Source organism: Capra hircus, chromosome 18 (assembly GCF_001704415.2).
Source record: "Capra hircus breed San Clemente chromosome 18, ASM170441v1, whole genome shotgun sequence".
Taxonomy (NCBI): domain Eukaryota; kingdom Metazoa; phylum Chordata; class Mammalia; order Artiodactyla; family Bovidae; genus Capra; species Capra hircus.
Window position 1 is genome coordinate 48,855,544 of NC_030825.1, and position 17,660 is coordinate 48,873,203.

General features: G+C 52.2%; 1 protein-coding gene across 5 annotated transcripts in view; it reads left to right on the top strand.

Annotated features, from left to right (window-relative positions):
• Positions 1-17,660, top strand: part of SIPA1L3 (signal induced proliferation associated 1 like 3) — a 253,444-nt gene that overhangs the window by 184,995 nt on the left and 50,789 nt on the right. For all 5 annotated transcript variants that reach the window (XM_018062310.1, XM_018062313.1, XM_018062312.1 and 2 more), the window contains exons 11-13: positions 4,370-4,621; positions 5,371-5,508; positions 15,597-15,724. In XM_018062310.1, the coding sequence (XP_017917799.1) occupies positions 4,370-4,621; positions 5,371-5,508; positions 15,597-15,724 (518 nt within the window). The remainder of the gene's footprint in view (positions 1-4,369; positions 4,622-5,370; positions 5,509-15,596; positions 15,725-17,660) is intronic.

Genomic DNA, 17,660 nt, shown 5'->3' on the forward strand with positions numbered 1-17,660 from the left:
CATGAGGTCCTGGGTGTGAGGAACATTAGGCCTGACCTGACATCGGACTGGGTGGTCAGGAAAGGCCTGGGGGGGGGGGGTAAGAACAAGAGGCCCTTGGGTTGTTGACGGACCAGAAGGAGGGACACGTGGCTGGAACAGGGTGAGCCAAGAGAAAGGCACACAATGAGGGGACACTGAGAGCTTACACACGTGATCTCCCAGGGCTGGTGTGATCCCTGGTCTACAGATAAGAAAACTGACACCCAGGGTGGACCACTGTCTTGTGCAGAGTTGCATGGCTACTAAGTGGCAGAGCAAAACTCAGTCCAGGTTCCCCATCTCCGTGTATTCTGCTGCCTCTCAAAGCAGTCTCGAGCTGTGGGCATGTGAGTCCTGGCTGCACCCTCCCACCTTCTTGAGTCTTGCTTGCTCTGAACTTGGTGGGGGACAGTTCAACCCTGCTACAACCCAGGGCTTGGCCACCCAGGTGCCAGTCCTCTAGCCTTGGGACTCCAGTCAGGCCCTAGGCTTCCCCTTTTCCCAGCCCTCTTCCAGGGCTTCCTCCATCCCTGCATGGGGCCAAGGGCGGGCCACACCCACGCCAAGCTCTGCAGGGGCAAGTCAGGCTGAGGTAACCCTTCTGCCTCGTTGCATACACACACAGACACACACGCAGTAGCAGCCCGCCTGTTGGATGACTCTCCAAAGCTCGGAAGCACCAGAGGCCACACAAATATCCTTGGACCTGCAGGTAGGGACCAGCTGAGTGAAAGGCAGCATCTGCAGGCTCCCTTCTCCAGTTCTGGGGAGATGAGGCCAAGGAGGGTGTGACCAGACAGACGGGTTCCACTCCCTGCCCTGTTTAGGAGGAAAGCTATCATCCAGCTCCCTTTACAAGGCAGCCACCGAAACGGGACAGCTGTGGGTTGGGACTTGTATGGTGTGTGTGGCTCTTCAAGCGCAGAGGGGTCTGGCTGACCTCGTTTGCAGAGCTGATAGTCCAGTTTTGCGGTTCCTCCAGCCTCTTGCTATGACCCTGGCCTCCTAGCCTGGGTGTCACAATCCCTGCCACCAGCCAGGCTTTGTAGGCCCTGGGTCTGGACCCCAGGCTCTTCAGATACTGCATAGCATACAGGGGGTCATACTCACACCCCCAGACCATGAGGCTGGTGTTCTCAAGTGAGCCCCGCCCAGGGGGGCCAGGTAGCCAGGAGGGACATCCCAGACCCTGAGGCTGGGGTTCTCAAGTGAGCCCCGCCCAGGGGGGCCAGGTAGCCAGGAGGGACATCCCAGAGTCCCTGAAGCAGCGTGTCATGGTAACCTGGCGTGTTTGTACAGGCTCATCTCACTGTGTCTGTCCTGCCTGATGGAGAAGCTGATCCAGGACACCTTTGGTTCCTCATTTGGATTCAAGATATCTGAAGGGAGGGGATGCTCCTCCCTGAGAAGGGGAATTGAAACCCCACAAGTGAGTGAGTTGGAGAGAGAGAAAGGAGTCCCCATGGCCTCCAGAAACTAGGCTGTTGGGAATCAAAGAGGAGGTGGCAGATAGGAAAAGCGGTTTGTGAAGCTGGCCATCCATCACCAGGCATCTTCCGCACATGGCTGAGAGATTGGAGAGGGAATGTTTAGTGCAGCGTTGTTGGTCGAGCAAAAGACTGGAAGAAACTAGATGTCCAACCATAGGAGACTGGCTGAGTAAATCCCAGGTCATCCATATGATGGAGTAGTAATTGATTGTTTACAGAAAATGCAGTGAGTCAAGAATATGTAAAAACCTGGCAGCTGTGGGTGCTTCTGGTGGGTGTAACTGGTGGACAGAGGTGCCGTTTAATAACACTAATTTTTAAAAACAATCCTAAAACTGGATCAGTGAAAGGAGCTTCTTAAACTTTCTCATGTCAGCATCATCCCTGGCAGCTTGGTAAAATGCAGCTTCCTGGGCCCCGCCTCAAAGAGGACTGTGATTCAGAGGAGCTGAGTTGGGCCCAGGCATCTGCTTTCCTTTACTGAGCACTCAGGGTAATCTAGATGCTGATGGATCTCAGATCACGGGGAAGGAATTTGTTCTAGAGCCCCTGGGTGGGTTTGGCTGGACTTCAGAAAATGGAAAGAAGGCTTCTGCTTCTGAGCTTGTGGGAATGGCAGGCAGAGTCCACAGAATCAGCTGGAGAAGGCAACCACAACAACAGCTGTTATGTGTTAAGCACTTGGCATGCGCCAGACTTCTAGCTGATGCTCACCACCACCCCCATTTTGCAGATGAGGAAACTGAGGCTCTGAGAAGGAAACTCCTTCACCCAAGACTACATGGGCCATAAGCAGCAGAGCTGTGATCTGAACCAGCTGTCCGCCTGCTGCGCCCTGGCTCTCTGTCAGTCTGTGCTACCCTCCAATGATTGTTTTCCCTCTTTGAGGTCATGCCCAGGGATTCTTGGCCAAAGGTGGAGCTGTCAGTAACAGGGGCAGAAGTCACAGGCCCGCGGAATCTACCCACTGGCTCCCAAACCACTGTCCCAGTAAGCCAGTGTGTATGGTGGTTAAAGTTGTGGGCTTTCGAGTCAGCTTACTATCTTTAAATCCAGTTTCTGGGAATTCCCTGGTAATCCAGTGCTTTCACTGCCAGGGCGTGGGTTCAATCCCTGGTCAGGGAGCTAAAATTCTACAAGCCACATGGCACAGCCAAAAAAGAAAGGAAAAAAAAAAAAAGATAAATCAATCAATTCAGTTTCTACCTCTTACTGGCTATGTGACCTTGGATAGGTTACTTAACTTCTCTGTGCCTCAATTTGCTTCTTTCTTCAGTGTATCTATTGATAATAACCAGCAACAGAGGTGAAGCAAAAGAGAAACTTGACTAGCTAATGCACCTAAGAATACTGGGAGATAGGGCAAGATTGAAATGTGGCTTTATGCAGGGTCTTGGACATCTTCATCAAGAATCTCTCTCAGCTGTCTCATGTTCTGCATTGCTATCATTCTCAAGCCACCTCTTCCTCGTCGCAGCTCCAGCTTAGGTCTCCCCAGCTCAGCAGCCCAGTGAAACAGATCTTTTTCTTACCACCTACCCCCCCTCCCCTGCTTGCCCACCCCCCACCACACCCCCCTTGCAGCAGTTCCAGAGTTGATGCTCACTGTCTTTGATTGGCTCAGCTTGGGGCACCTGACAATCCTGTGCCCGTCACCTCAAAGAAGCGCTGCTGATTGGCTGGCCTGGGTCACATGCTCATACCTGGAGCCAGGAAGTGGGATCCACCCCACCCAGAGCCCACAGACCTGTTCTCAGGAGAAGGGGGTGTAGAAGCTAGGCAGGCAGGAGCAGCGGGTATGCACTGCCTGGGTCCACGGTGGTACCACCTCCACCTGGGCCTGGCAGATCTGCAGGTCCTGTTAGGCGTTCGTATGCTGTCATTCCTCACCTGGCACCTGGTGAGGCGTGGGCACCTACTGATCCAGAGAAGCTGCTGGAAGGCGCTTCTGAATACCAGCTCCAGCTCCAGTGCTGCCGAGGGCACTGTGTGTCTGGCCCAGGTGCCAGAGAACATTCCTGGGTCACTTTTTGATGCCTCCTTAGCAGACGTGACCTGGGTCCCCGACCACCAGATCTTTTGCCGGTTGACCCTGCGAGTGCCCCAGGCTCCAGGAGGCTCAGGAGAACCCCAGAGGGCTGGCTCGGTGTGGGCCTGATGGCTTCCAGGCCCAGGGCTCCTGCCAGCTTGGCTCCCACAGCCCCTGGGAGGTGGGTTTTGTGAGCATGGCCCCCTGCTCGGGCTCAGAGCCCCCTCCCACGCTGCACTGCAGCGGAGGCGGAGGACGCCAGCCCAGCCCGCGGAGCCCCCCGCCCTGAGCCAGGAACATTGCGGTGCGTGTGCCAGCCTGGTCTAGGGGGAGTCACAGGCCGTTGTGCATCTATTTCAAGGTTCTGGATTTTTTGTGGCTTTTTTTTTTTTCCAACCACCCTGCAAAGTAGGTCACCTGCTCCTCTTCCAGCTGCCTTTGAGCTTCTTTGGAACAAGGCAGATACTGTCCTTTGATGCCGAGGGCATCCGCCTTTCTGGCCCTGAGTACTGCCAAGGGAGGGTGGGGGCGCCAAGCTAGCCTGAAGAGGACACTGGCCAACTGGAGTCCTGGGTCAGGGTGAAGGGAGAGACTAGGAGACACAAAGAGGAAGGGACGGGGAGATGAAGTAGAGTGTGCCCAGCAGTCGGGGTCATTGTGTTGGACCCTGTCTCGGTTGAGGACACAGAGCTGCTCCATTTCAGACCAATTTGAAGGGTCCCCACTCGGCCTTTAAAATAGAAGACTGTTCAGATTTGGGCTGCGAAGCAGCAGCGCTGCGCGCTGGTGGGCCGGGGCCTTTTCCGAGTAACGATGTTTTTCTTCCCAGAGGGTGGCCAGAAACCTATGATATGAATACCTCGGAGCCCAAGACCGAGCCGGAGGGCCTGGCCCCAGGGGGCCGGCCCCCCTACCGCAGCAACGCTCCCTGGCAGTGGAGCGGGCCCGCGTCCCACAACTCTCTCCCGGCCTCCAAGTGGGCCGCCCCCGCCACCCCTGGACACGCCCAGTCCCTGAGCCGGCCCCCGAAGCAGACCCCCATGGTCCCCTTCCGGGAGTCCCAGCCCCTGCACAGCAAGAGGTAAGGACACCCCCACCCCTGCCCAGGGGTGCCACCCAGCCCCCCCCTGCCCCCTGCCGCCCTCTGCCTTTCTCTCTCTCCGCCTGTTGTCCGCCCTCCTCCTCTCCCTTGCCTTCTCATTCTCTTACCCCTCCCTTCTTCCTTGCCTTAAACTTGCCTCGTGAGCCTCTGGAGCGTGGACACAGAGCTGGGGCGCTCAGTGCCTGCTGTTGGAAATCCACCCTACCATGTGTGATTAAAACCATGTATTTGTTTTAAAGGTCAAGGGACTGATAAGCACAAAATTTAGGAGAGTGATTACTTCTTGGGGAGACAGGGAAGTGGCGGGGGGAGGAGCCCACCCATGGGTACACATGGCCCCAGTTCTAGCTCTCGGGTCGGTGGTAACTTTAGGCAGTTTGTTTTATTATGATGGCATATACCTTACAGATAAGTGCTTTTGAATACCTTATATATTAAAGAAAAATTTCTAAGAAATGAGGGAATCTAACTTGCAGAGGAGAGTCTTGTCCCTGGTGTGGGTGGCCCGTCCAGCCTGTGTCAGGCTGTAGACTCTGAGGGGTGGGCTCAGCTGTGGTGGGAAGGGGTGTCCTGGCCTCCCCAGCCCTTCGCTCAGCAGCCTTGCCTCCATCCCCACAGAGAAGAGCACGTGAAGCCCACGGGTGTGGGGGTGTGGCTGCGTAGCAGGACTGGGCCGGGCTCCTCCTTGCTCACCCCCACCCTCTTCCTCTCTCCTACCTCTGTTCCAGGCCCGTCAGCTTCCCCGAAACCCCTTACACAGCGTCACCAGCAGGGGTCGACAAAGTCCCTCCCTACCGACAGCCTTCTGGGAGCTTCTCCACCCCCGGCTCGGCCACCTACGCGAGATACAAGCCATCCCCAGAAAGGTCAGACTCTCCTCTCTCTTTTCCGTTAAGGAATCTGATGAAAGCCAGCAACCTTCTTCCCCGGGAGATGCACTTACCTGACATACAGGTTTATTTGCCATTTTATGGGGCTTTTGGATTCCCCAGGGTCCTCAGAGGCCTGCTAGGATAGAGGGCTGTGTGTGTTAGGATGTGGGGCCAAGCCAGCCTGACCAGGAAGGGCCCTGCCGGTCTTTGCAGCAGCGTTTCAGTTGCCATTTTTCTCAATGCCTGAATCACTTGTCTGAGCACGCCCCTTGCAACACAGCTGTTATCTGCCTCCAGCCCACGCTCCCCCAACACCAGGCCCCCAGCATTACCCAGTTTTTAGGGCCAGTCCCCTTCCCCAGTCTGGCAGCTTAGGGGATCTTCCCAACTCCTGCCTGGCTCTCGGTGCCCTTGGAATAAACACAGTTTCTCTAGCTTACTCTCCAGCAGCCTTCCACTCCAGTGCCCTGGAACCTTCCTCCTCCCCTGGGGTGCCTGTCTGAGGGGTGGCCACACCACTCGCCTGTCCTTGGGCCAGAGCCGTGCACCTCATCCTGGATGCCTCCCTTTCCCCTCCCCTCTACTGCGGCCCATCTCTTCAACCTCCTGAGCATCTCTGCCCCCGCCCCCTCCTCCTTTCCCCAGTGCCCTGCCCTGGCCACCTCCTTGAGCCCCCAGCCTCTGTGCCACCTCCTCTAGTCCACCCCCACTCAGTAGCCAGGGGGTCTTTGTCTGGCTGGCCACGTCTATTGCCTGCTCCAAACCCCACCCCCACGTGTCCCAGAGCTCTCGTGACACAGCCTCCACGCTTCACTGTGGCCAGCAGGGACCCCTCCTCCTCCTCTGCCTCTCCAGCCTCGTGCAGTGCCCTGCACATCAGCCTCCCCAGCCCCTTCTCCCATCCAAGTACTGACCAGGCCCGACCCTGCTTAGCTTTCAACATCAGACAAGATGGGACGAGTTCAGGGTGGTGTGGCCTTAGACCCCAGCCACTTCTGATCTCCTAGGCAGGCTGTGTGCTTTGCAGAATCCTCCCTGTGTTCTTCTGTCCACCTGGAAGTTCTTCATGATCTTCACCCCCACAGACTCCCTGGACCCCACTCTTCCAGTGTGAGTGCTGATGCTCCTCCAGGAAGCCTTCCCTGTACCCCCACCTCCCACACAGTGACATGTTGCCACCTGTTCCCTTGACTTCCGTTTGTCTTTTCCTGATGACGGCCTTGAGTCCTCTCCATCCTGTTAGCCCAGGGAAGTGTGCGTGCATGTATATTCATGCGTGTGTGCATGAACAGGCCTGCTGCTTTCCAATATATAACACTTTTTGTTCTTATGATCACCATCACACAGCTCAGGGACTGGTAGATCCTTGGTGTATATTTGATGAAAGGATGGAGTGAGTGAGTGAGTTTGTTTAACTAACATGCCTCAGAATCACCCAGAAGGAGCGCTTGTTAAAATACTGATAACTGGGCCTCACCCTCGAATTTCCAGCTTAGTAGGACTAGGGTAGGACATGTGATTCCAAGGCTGCCAGCCCAGGGAACACACTTTGAGAGCTACTACACTAAACCACTGCTTGATTCTAAGCCTCTGTTGTAAAATTGGGGAAACATACTCTTTCATCTTCTGGTAGCCACCATTCAGCTCTCAACTGCAGTGGGTCCCAAGAGCCCTCTGTGTTCCAGGTGCCAGGAGAAATATTTAAGATACTTACCCAGGGGTTCCTGTTATCAGCACCGTCTATGGTGAGAGAAGATCTCAGAAGGGATGCACACACTGCCAAGAGCTCTGATAGACTCAGGCCTTAGAGGAGGGAGCTCAGCCCAACCCCAGCTCTAAGCTGGCTGCCCAGAGCAGGTGGTATTTGAATAGGGCTTTGAGAGATGAATAGGAGTTTGCCGCAGAGAAGAGGGAGAAAGTCATTCCAGACAGAGCAGAGGCCACAGACATCAGTAAGCAGAAAGGTGTGGAATGGAGAGGAGTCTGAGTTGTGGGGGCACCTGGGTGGCAACAGTGGCTGAGGCTGGAAGTGGCAGTTGGCATGGAGCCATCAGCCAAGAATAGAGGTGGTGGGGATGATGCTTTTTGTTAATTCCAAGGAGCATTTTCCCCCCAAAGTCCTGGTGTCCCCACTCCTATCTTATTGCTTTTAAACTATTTGAATAATTATAGATTCACAAGAAGTTTAAAAGAAATGTATAGAGCCCTCTTTGAATCCTTCACCCAGCCTCTCCAAATTTAACATCTTGAATAACTAATACAATATCAAAGCAGTTGACATTGGTACAATCCACAGTGCTTATTCAGAATACACCAATTACCTGTGTGTGTGTAGCTGTGTGGAGTTTTGTCCACAGTTAAGACCGAACTGTGCCGTCACCATGAAACTCCCTCCGGCTACCCCTTTATAGCCACACCCATCCCCTCCCCCATCCCTCTGGCAACCACTAATCTTTTCTGGGTCTCTTACTTCATGAATGCTGTGTAAAAGGAATCACACAGTATGTGCCCTTTTGAGATTTTTCTCTCAGTTGAGAGTCATCCACATTTTTGCCTGTATCTGTAGTCAAATCCTTACTGTTGCCGAGTTGTATTTGGTGGTGTGGTACCATTGATGAATATTCAGGTAGTTTCTGGGTTTGGGCTGTGCAAATGTTCATGCTCTGAACATGCGTGAAAAGAAGTTTTCACTTCTCTGCAATAAATGCCCAAGAATGCAGTTGCTTGCCAAAATATAGAAACAACCTAAATGGCTGTTGACAGATGAATGGATAAAGGAAACGTGGTGTAATATACACAATGGACCATAAAAAGAGGAAATCCTGCCATTTGCAATAACGTGGATGAACCTTAAAGGCATTATGTTCAGTGAGATAAAGCAGAAAGACAAATACTGTGCAGTATCACATGTGGAATGAAAAAAAATCAAAGAAACAGAGTAGATAGAATGGTAGTTACTTGGGGGTGGGGAGAATGAGACAGTGTTGGTCAAAGGGCACAAACTTTGAGTTATAAGATGAGTGAGTTCTGAAGATTTCACGTGTCACATGGTGGCTGTAGTTAATTCTGTATTATACACTTAAAATCTGCTAAGTGGGTAGATCTTAAACATTCTCACCCCCAAAAAATATAACTATTTGAGATGTTAGATGTGGTAATTGTGGTAATCATTTTACAGCGTATACATATTTCAAACCATTACATTGTACAACTTTAAGTATATTATGATTTTATTTGTCCCTTACACCTCAGTAAACCTGGGGCGGGTGTGGGGAGATGTTTCTCCAAGTGCCACTTACTCAGCAAGTTGAGAGCATTATTATTTCAGTGAAAGGGTGTGCTGACCATTCTGTATTGTGTGTAGAAAAGTGTTTAGGGAAAAAAAGAAAAGAATACAATTGCATACTGTGTGGTAAGTCCATTTTTAGTTTTAAAAAGAACTGCCAAACTATTTTCCGGAGTGGTTGTACCATTGTACGTTCCCACTGGCAAGCTGTGAGTCATCCGGTTTCTCCACGTCCTCATCTCTATCTGGTGTCATCGCCACTTTTCACTTCAGCTATTCTCATAGGTGTGATGATAGCTCATCGTGGTTTTAATTTGCATTTCTCCAGTGGCTAATGATGTTGAACACCTTTGTGTTTCAGTGTTTGTATATTCTAGACACAAGTCCTTTGTCAGCTCTGCGGTTTGCAAATACTTCCTCCCACCAGTCATTAGTTTGTCTTTTCATCTTGTTAACAGAGTCTTTCACAAAACAAAAGTTTTTAATTTTGGTGAGATGCAAATTACAATTGTTTTCCCTTTATGGATCCTGCTTTTGGTGTTAAATCTTAGAACTCTTTCCTAGTCCTGAGTCCTGAAGACGTTTTTTCCTAGAAGTTTTTCCTTATTTTTTTTTTAAGCTGCACCACTTGGCATGTTGGGATCCTAGTTCCCCGACCAGTGATCAAACCCATGCCCCTTGCAGTGGAAGCACAGAATCTGCACCACTGAACCACCAGGAAATTCCCCTCCTAAGAAATTTTTATTGTTTTATATTTTGCAATTAAGTCCATAGTTGACTCTGAGTTAATTTTTTAAAGCTAGTTTTTTCATAGGGTGAAAGGTTTAGGTTGAGATTCCTTTTTTTGCCTGCCAGTGTCCAGCTCCATTTATTGAAAAGGCTCCTTCTCCTCCGCTGTCCCTGTTTTGCTCCTTAAAGCAAAAGCTCATTGGAAGGGGAAATCACCTGGGCACACTTGTGGGGGTCTATTTCTTTGTTTTCTGGACTGTCCCATTGATACATGAGCTCAGTGGGCTGTTTCTATCAATTCCACGAGGTGGGTAGAATGTCCCATTTTATAGAGGGAGAGGGAAAACTGAGGCTCAACAAAGTGGATCCACTTGGGCGGGATCACTTTTCCAGGAACCTGGGCCTGTGTGATTCCAAGGGACCAACTCTGACCCAGCGCTGTGCTGCCTGTCCACAGGAACGGTCCCTTCAGGAGTCCCCGCCCCCGCAGTGACACTGGGAGGCTGTGATTCTGTGTTTCAGGCTCTCTGGCACTGGCAAGTGGAAAACTCTCACTTCCCCTCAGATTCCATCTCCTCCCAGCCCACCCCTCTCTCCCCAGGCTCCCTGATGCTGCTTTCTGTATCACTGGTCTCAGTATTTTTCATCTCTGACAGCCAGCCAGGTTCCAAGTTCTGCCAAACATTCCTAGCATACCTCAGCCCCTGAACCCCGCCAGTGTTTCTCGTGGCTGGTCACCAGCCAGCCTTAGGAGGCCCTGAAGCAGGTTGGGCTGCCCCAGTGGCCTTTGGCCTCAGCTCCATTCCCCGTTTCCTGTCGCGCAGTTGACATCCTGGAGCCTGTGGGACCCAAGCCAGGCATTCCAGCCCAGCCACAGACGTTTCCCCCTTCGGGACTCCTCTGGCTCCTGCTGTCTTCTGCGGGCCTTGACCTGCCAGATTCATCAAGTTTCCAGGAACTCAGAGACCCTCATAGACCGAACCTGTCCTGCAGCCCATCTTAGATTTACTGGGAGACAAGAGGACAAGAGGGCCTGCACTTCATCAGCCATGTGGTGTGGGTGAGGGGCTTCACTCTGCCCCTAGGTTTGCTCACATGTAAAACGTCTGCCTCAGGGCCTTCCCTGGCAGTCCAGTGTCAGGGCTCCACAGTTCCACTGCAAGGGGGCACAGGTTCAATCCCTACTCGGGGAACTAGGATCCTGCATGCTGCATAGCACAGCCCCAAAAAGAAAAAAATTAGCTGTTTAGGAAAAAAAAAACTCTCAAGGCTTCCCTGGTGGCTCAGTGAAAAGGAATCCACCTGCCAATGCAAGAGACACGGGTTCGATCCCTGGTCCAGGAGGATCCCACAGCAGTGGAGCACCTAGACCTGTGTGCCACAACTGCTGAGTCTGTGGCTTAGAGCCCAGGAGCCACAACCACCAAGCTCACATGTCGCAACTATGGAAGTTGTTTTCCTCTGCCAGTTCCATAAAGAGTGGTCCATCAGTTGGGAAGCATTTGATATTTGTGGGGGTGGCGGGGTTGCTACTGTGGGTCTTCATTATGGTGCACAGGTTCTTGGTTGCTGTATGTGGACTAAGTAGTTGCAAGGCACGGGCTTAGTTGCCCCACAGCATATGGGATCTTGGTTCCTGGACCAGGGATAGAAACTGTGTCCCCTACGTTGGCAGGCACATTGGTATCTACTGGACCACCAGGGCAGTTGAAACATTTGACTTTAGACAGAAAACCTAACTCAAGAAGGCATGAGCATTAAGGGGATTTATCATCATGTGATAATTCCAGAGGCAGGTGGCTCTCGGGCTGGTCAATTGTGTAGGTTCTTCCTCAAGGACCTGACTACACTCATGACCCGCAGGGGCTGCTGTGGCCCCAGGCAAAACCGGTGCCCTGCAGAAGAGGGAAGAGCTGCTCTCTGTTTCTAAGGATGAAGGAACTCAGTCACTTACCCACCCCTGAACTAACCCCTGGCGAGGTCACGTGGGACCCCCACAATTGTCTTGTGTGCTTAGTTGCTCAGTCATGTCCAACTCTTTGTGACCCCATGGACTGTAGCCACACCAGGCTCCTCTGTCCATGGGGATTGTCCAGGCAAGAATACTGGAGTGAGTTGACATGTCCTCCTCCAGAGGATCTTCCCAACCCAGGGTCTGAACCCAGGTTTCTCGTGTTGCAGGCGGATTTTTTTTTACCGTTTGAGCCACCAGGGAAGCTCAAACCCTCAGTATTTGCTCAAGTCATGTGGTCGAGGGTTGGCTGCCAGAGCAGCATCCGGACTCCACCAGCAGGGTCAAAGAAGGTGGTGCCTCCTGGAGTGGCAGCCAACAATGGCTGCATCGTGTGTCCACCCTTTACCCAGCCATCCTATAATGCACCCATCCCCAGCTCCACCCGTCAGTCTCTGTAGGAGACTGACCGAGCACGCTGGAGCCCTGCCCTCAGGACTCCACATCTGTCTTGGTACTTTCCTACGTGGCAGAGTAGGAAGTTCAAAGCAAAGATCCTGGCAGCCCAGGCCTGCTTCTGGGGAGTTTTGCCCAGAGCTGTGCATGGTGAGATGCTGGAATGTCCTAGTTCCATCAGCTTGACCAGGATTTGGCAGTGATACAGATGGCCCCAAATGGGACATATTCAGCATCTAAAGAATGGTCAGCATAGGCCAGTCAGTTTCCATTGGGATGGGAAGAAGGCTTTTTAGTGAAAGAATTACGTGAGTGAACAAAGTACAGGTTTTCTTGATAGAAGACAGTTAGCTGAGAGATGACGCTGAAAACATTTGTTCAGCTAAAGATAGTCCATCGAGGAATTCCCCAGTAATCCAGAGGTTAGGACTCTGTTCTTTCACTGTCAGGGCCTAGGTTCAATCCCTGATTGGGGAACTAAGATCCCACACCATGCTGCCAGGGGAGTCGCATGTAGTGCTTTTATTTCATTGGAATAAAGCAAGGGAGTCTGGGAAATGTAGTCTGATAACCCATCGCATTGCTGCCACCAATGCTATTTGGATTCTGCTACCATGGTGGAAGCAGAGAATAGACATTGAGGGAAGTGCCTGTAGTGTCTGCCTCTTACAAATCTAGCAAGCGCCGACCATTTTCCTTTAGCACTCAGGATTTGATTCAGGTGTTTTCAAAAAATGAAATAAACCCATCAACACTTCAACTTCCAGCAATACTGGAGTCACATTTTACCAGGAGGTTGGCTGGCTGCTAAGTCAGCCAGTAAGGTGAAGACTCCCTATGCTTTTTGTTTTTAAATAGCGTATAACTGCTTTACAGTGTTGTGTTAGTTTCTGCTGTTCTACAGCTCGCATCAACCACGTGTCTACATTTTATCTCCTCCCTTTGGAGCCTCCCTCACACCCCACCCCCAACCCCACTTAGGTCATCGCAGAGCACCACGCTGAGCTACCTGTGCTATGCGGCAGCTCCCCCCAGCTCTCTGTTCTGCGCTCAGCACTGTTCTCTCAAGTCATCCCACCCCCTTCTCCCACCACCCCCATGTCCCCAAAGCTGTTCTCTACATCTGTGTCTCCATTCCTTCCCTGTAAACAGGTTCCTCAATATCCTTTGTCTAGATTCCATGTATGTGCATTAATATATGGTATTTGTCTTTTCTCTTTCACACTTCACTCTGTATGACAGACTCTACATCACTTGCGTCACTACAAACAACCCAATTTTGGTCTCTTTCACACACACATATATACACCACATCTTCTTTATCCATTCACCTGTCAGTAGTGTCTTTTTTTCCTGGAGGCATTAGAGTTCAGGGCCTGGAGAAGTGGGGATAATACGTGTTTTCCTGGCAGGTGAGGAAAGATAAGATTTCAGAAAGTCCAGTGCACCTCTGCAGCACTTCTCTGCTGCCTGTATACATGAAAGCCAGGAGCTCAGAGTTGGTCTTTGCAGAGACAGCCCTGGCTTTGGACTGGCAGGGTGACCCCAGAGAAGTCAGTTAACTTCTTTTGGATTTTGGGGGTGGGATTCCAGTTCATTACCCTCTCAAGTTTCAAGTTCAGGCACAGGAAACAAGTGAGGAATCACAGTATCAGCTTGATTAATGGAGGCTCAGCGACTCCTCCAAAGTCCAGGGTTTGTGCCCGTGGAATGCTTCTGGCTGCAAGTAACCAAACATTGCAGGAATTTGTTGTCTCCCAGAAAAGAGGGTTCAGAGGCAGAGCAGTTCCCAGGGAGGTTAATCCAGCACCTTGACAACATTATGAAGGGCCCAGTGGCTCTTCCTGCCCAGTCTCTTCCACATTCAGCATTGGCCGTGTTCTCAGACTGGTTGGGAGAGGGCAACAGCTGCAAGTGATGTCGTATTTGGACCCGGCAACATCTGATGAGGAAGAGAGGGCATCTTTCCTTGTCATCTCCCTCTGGAGCAAGGAGACTTCACAAGCTCTGAGCAGACTTCCCCTATCTCAGTCAGGTTATGCTGGTTAACAGACCTGAAAATTGCAGTGACTTAAGTCAGTGAAGGGGTTTCCCAGGTGATTCCACGATAAAGAATCTGCCTGCTAACGAGTTTGATCCCTGGGTCAGGAATATCCCCTGGAAAAGGAAATGGCAACCTATTCCAGTATTCTTGCCTGGGAAATCCCGTGGACTGAAGAGACTGGCGGGCTACAGTCCATGGGGTTGCAGAGTCAGACACAACTGAGCAACTAAATAACAACAAGTCAACCCAGGTTTATTTTGCACCTACACTTCAGGTCCACCACTGAGTGGACCTCTTAGGACCCAGGCTCCCTCACAACTCCCTGATCGTCACACAGCCCCAACCAGCCAGTCTCAAAGGGCTGGAAGAGTGGCCCTGCCATGTGTTTGTCAGGTGAAGAATCAGAAGTACTTCATGGGAATGAAACTTAATAACTCAAATCCTCTCACATGTCCTCTGCCTTTCCTAACCAACCCCAGTCAGAGAGAGGGTTTCCACCATGATGGATTCTGATCTGAGGTGGAATGGATGTTTGGGAGGCACCCACAGGCTCTGGGTTCACAGAGAATGTCTCTGGGACGCGAGGCCACAGAGAACCTTTGCCAGTCCCTCTGTTAAACCTCAGGCCTTGCCTGTGGCTCTGCAGGGCCCACCTCCAGGAGAATCTCTCTCTAGGAGACAGCTTTATTATTCCATCCCTCCACAACCCTGTGTGGTAGAAAATGTCATTTTTCAGGTGGGAAAACTGCAGCTCAAACTGATGAGCACTTGCCCAGCCAAGGTCATGCAGCTAGTGAGGGATGGAGCTAGGGTTGGGCCCAGACCTGCCTTGTGCTGACTCCTGAGCCCTCAACCTCTACCCTGCAGCCCCTTCCTCCAGCAGAGAGCCAGACAGATTTGGTTCCGGCCCCTCAGCCAGTTGTATCACGTGTCAGTCTCAACGCATTCAGTCCTACAAGGAAAGACTTACTACAGTTGCCTCTTGACAGCTTGGGAAACTGTCGGGGCAAGGAAGTGACTGAACCTGGCTGGGCAGGAGGCCAAGGAGAAGTTTGATCCCCCAAGCGGCCTACTTCCAGGCCTCCTGGACCTACAAATGGCTGCCTTGTTTTGCTCTCTTCCATCAGAGAGAGAGGGAGCCCAAGACCAGCCTAGGAGTAGGGGCTGCTGACAGCAGCGCACCCCATTTCATAGCCAAGAAACAGAACCCCGGAGGACTTCCCTGGCGGTCCAGTGATTAGGTCCCCCGTGCTTGCAATGCATGGAGCGATTCCTAGTCAGGGATCTAAGATCCCACATGCTGTGTGGTACAGCCGAAAAAAGAAATGGGACTCTAGAGGAGCCTAGGTCCTGAGTGGCTTCTGCCCCCGCCCTTTCCCTGAAGACCCCACCTGGCCCCACGTGCCCTGCCGCCACCGGCTCCCTGGCATGCTTCCTGGACAGAGCTCATTCCTGACCCGCAGTTAATAGCACGTTTCCAGGCTTACTCATCCAGCCTCCCAGCCTCAAGGAGCCTCCCGGGTATTTAAAACCCCCAGCAAGCAAGTCTCGGCCTCAGGTGGTTTTTGACACACCAGCCCTTCACCTTGTGCCCGCCTGCTCTCGCTCCCCTGCAGGTACACGGCTGCCCCACACCCGCTGCTGTCTTTTGATCCCCACTTCAGCCACGACGGGACATCCAGCGGTGACTCCTCATCAGGCGGCCTGACCAGCCAGGAGAGCACCATGGAGCGTCAGAAGCCAGGTAGGGCCCCCCCAGGCCAGCCACGCCCGTGGCCCCACCCTGCATGACCCGTTACCCACAGTGTGACGGGTGAAGCCCCTCCCCCTGTCAGTGATGGATAAAACATGAAAGCAAGCTGTTAGTGCACCATGTAAGGTTAGAGAAGGCTTCTGGGAGAGCGGTAGGGACCAGTGTCCATCCAGACAGGGCATCAGCAGGCGGGGTCTGCCGTTGCTGTCAAGCAGGAGTTGGAGCACAAATGTGCAGCCCGGAGGAGGGGACTGCCAGGGGACATCTGAAAGTGGTCCTCTGGGGGCGGGGGGCTGAGCAGAACCGGCAGTGTCCTGACTGCTCATTACAGAAAGCCTTCGATGCTGTTTCTCAATTGTTATGCTGAGACACGAGCCCAAATCCAGAGCATCTCGTGTGATAATATAATCACAAAGTGAACACACCCCTGTTCCACACCCAGGGCGAGAGAGACATGGCCAGCCTCCTGGCAGGCCCCAGCCCCTCCTAGTCAGCACCCCCGAAGGCCACCACACCCTGTTTCTCACGGCCAGGTTTAGTCTTGCCTGGTTCTAAACTTCACGCATATGGAACGTAGATTCCCACTGGACATGCTGTGTGTGTGTATACATGATTGTGACTTCTGTGGCTCAGTACTGTGTTGGTGAGGGCCAGCCACATGACTGTCACAGCGCAGTTCTGAGTAGTATATCCACTGTCTGAATGACCCGCAATGTCTTACCCCATTCTAGCTTTGAAGGACATTTAGATTGGACCAGTTTGGGGTTGCTTAGAACAGTGCGGCCAGGAATATCCTTGTACCTGCCTTTTCTGAAGATGTGCTCACGTTTCTGCAGGGAATATACCCAGGAGTGGAATTGCTGGGTTATGCATTTAACTTTCTAAGAGATTGTCAAATCTCTTAGAGAGAGAGAGAGTTCTTAGCGGCTTCAGTCTTCCCCAGCTTTTCTCATTTCAGCCCTTCCTGGTGGGCACACAGTGGTGCCACATTGTGTGTTTCATTTGCATTTTTCTGATGCCTGGTGAGACTAAAAGTCTTCTCATCTGTTTACTCTCCTGTGTATAAGTATTAATCATGACATATACTCCTTGGATGAATGTCTTCAACGTGATGTCTCCTAACAAAGGTGTTAGCCCTTTGAAACTGTGAGAACCAGCAGGTGATAGGTAGGTTCAGAAGAAAGAAAATCAATGAAGAATCGGAGGGTGCTAACGTCGGAGGGGGAGGAGATGGAGATGTCCACACAGTGGGTGTTTGAGAATATCCAGGCAGTTCTCATGGGGGTTGCCCATGTCTGCACATCACTGGCTACCCCCCAGGTGCTATGGGGCAAGGAGAGAGGCGCGTGCACCCTGTTCCCCAGGTGAGCAGCCTGGAGAATTCCTCAGCACCTCCACGCCATGGTTCTCTCCCTCTGTATGTGTCTCTTTTTCTTAAATTTTCTTCCCTCCTCCTTTCCTTTGTCTGTGGCTGCACTGAATCTTCGTTGCTATGCACAGTCTCTCTGGTTGTGGAGAGCGAGGGCTACTTTCCATTACAGTGCACAGGCTTCTCGTTGCGGAGCACAGGCTTTAGGCACACAAGCTTCAGTAGTTGCAGCACGTGGGCATCAGCAGTCCATGGTTCTGTTAAACCAGGGACAACAGTTGGACTTCAGCCAAGCAGGTTGCCTCCTCCCCGACCACACTCCCCCCAGGTCCGCTGCCTCCGGGGCCTGCAGACACGGCTCGCTCCTCCACTCAGCACACTTGATCCCACCTGCACGCAGGTCTGTGATCTCTGCTCCCAGAAAAAGAGAAACCTGTTGCTGGGAGATGTCATTACACCAGGGTGTAAGTGGGGAGGAAACTTCCCCAGCGTTCACTATTCACTATGGGCCCCAGATAAGGGAGTCACAGAAGCTCTCCGTGGGCCCTCCTTCCTTCC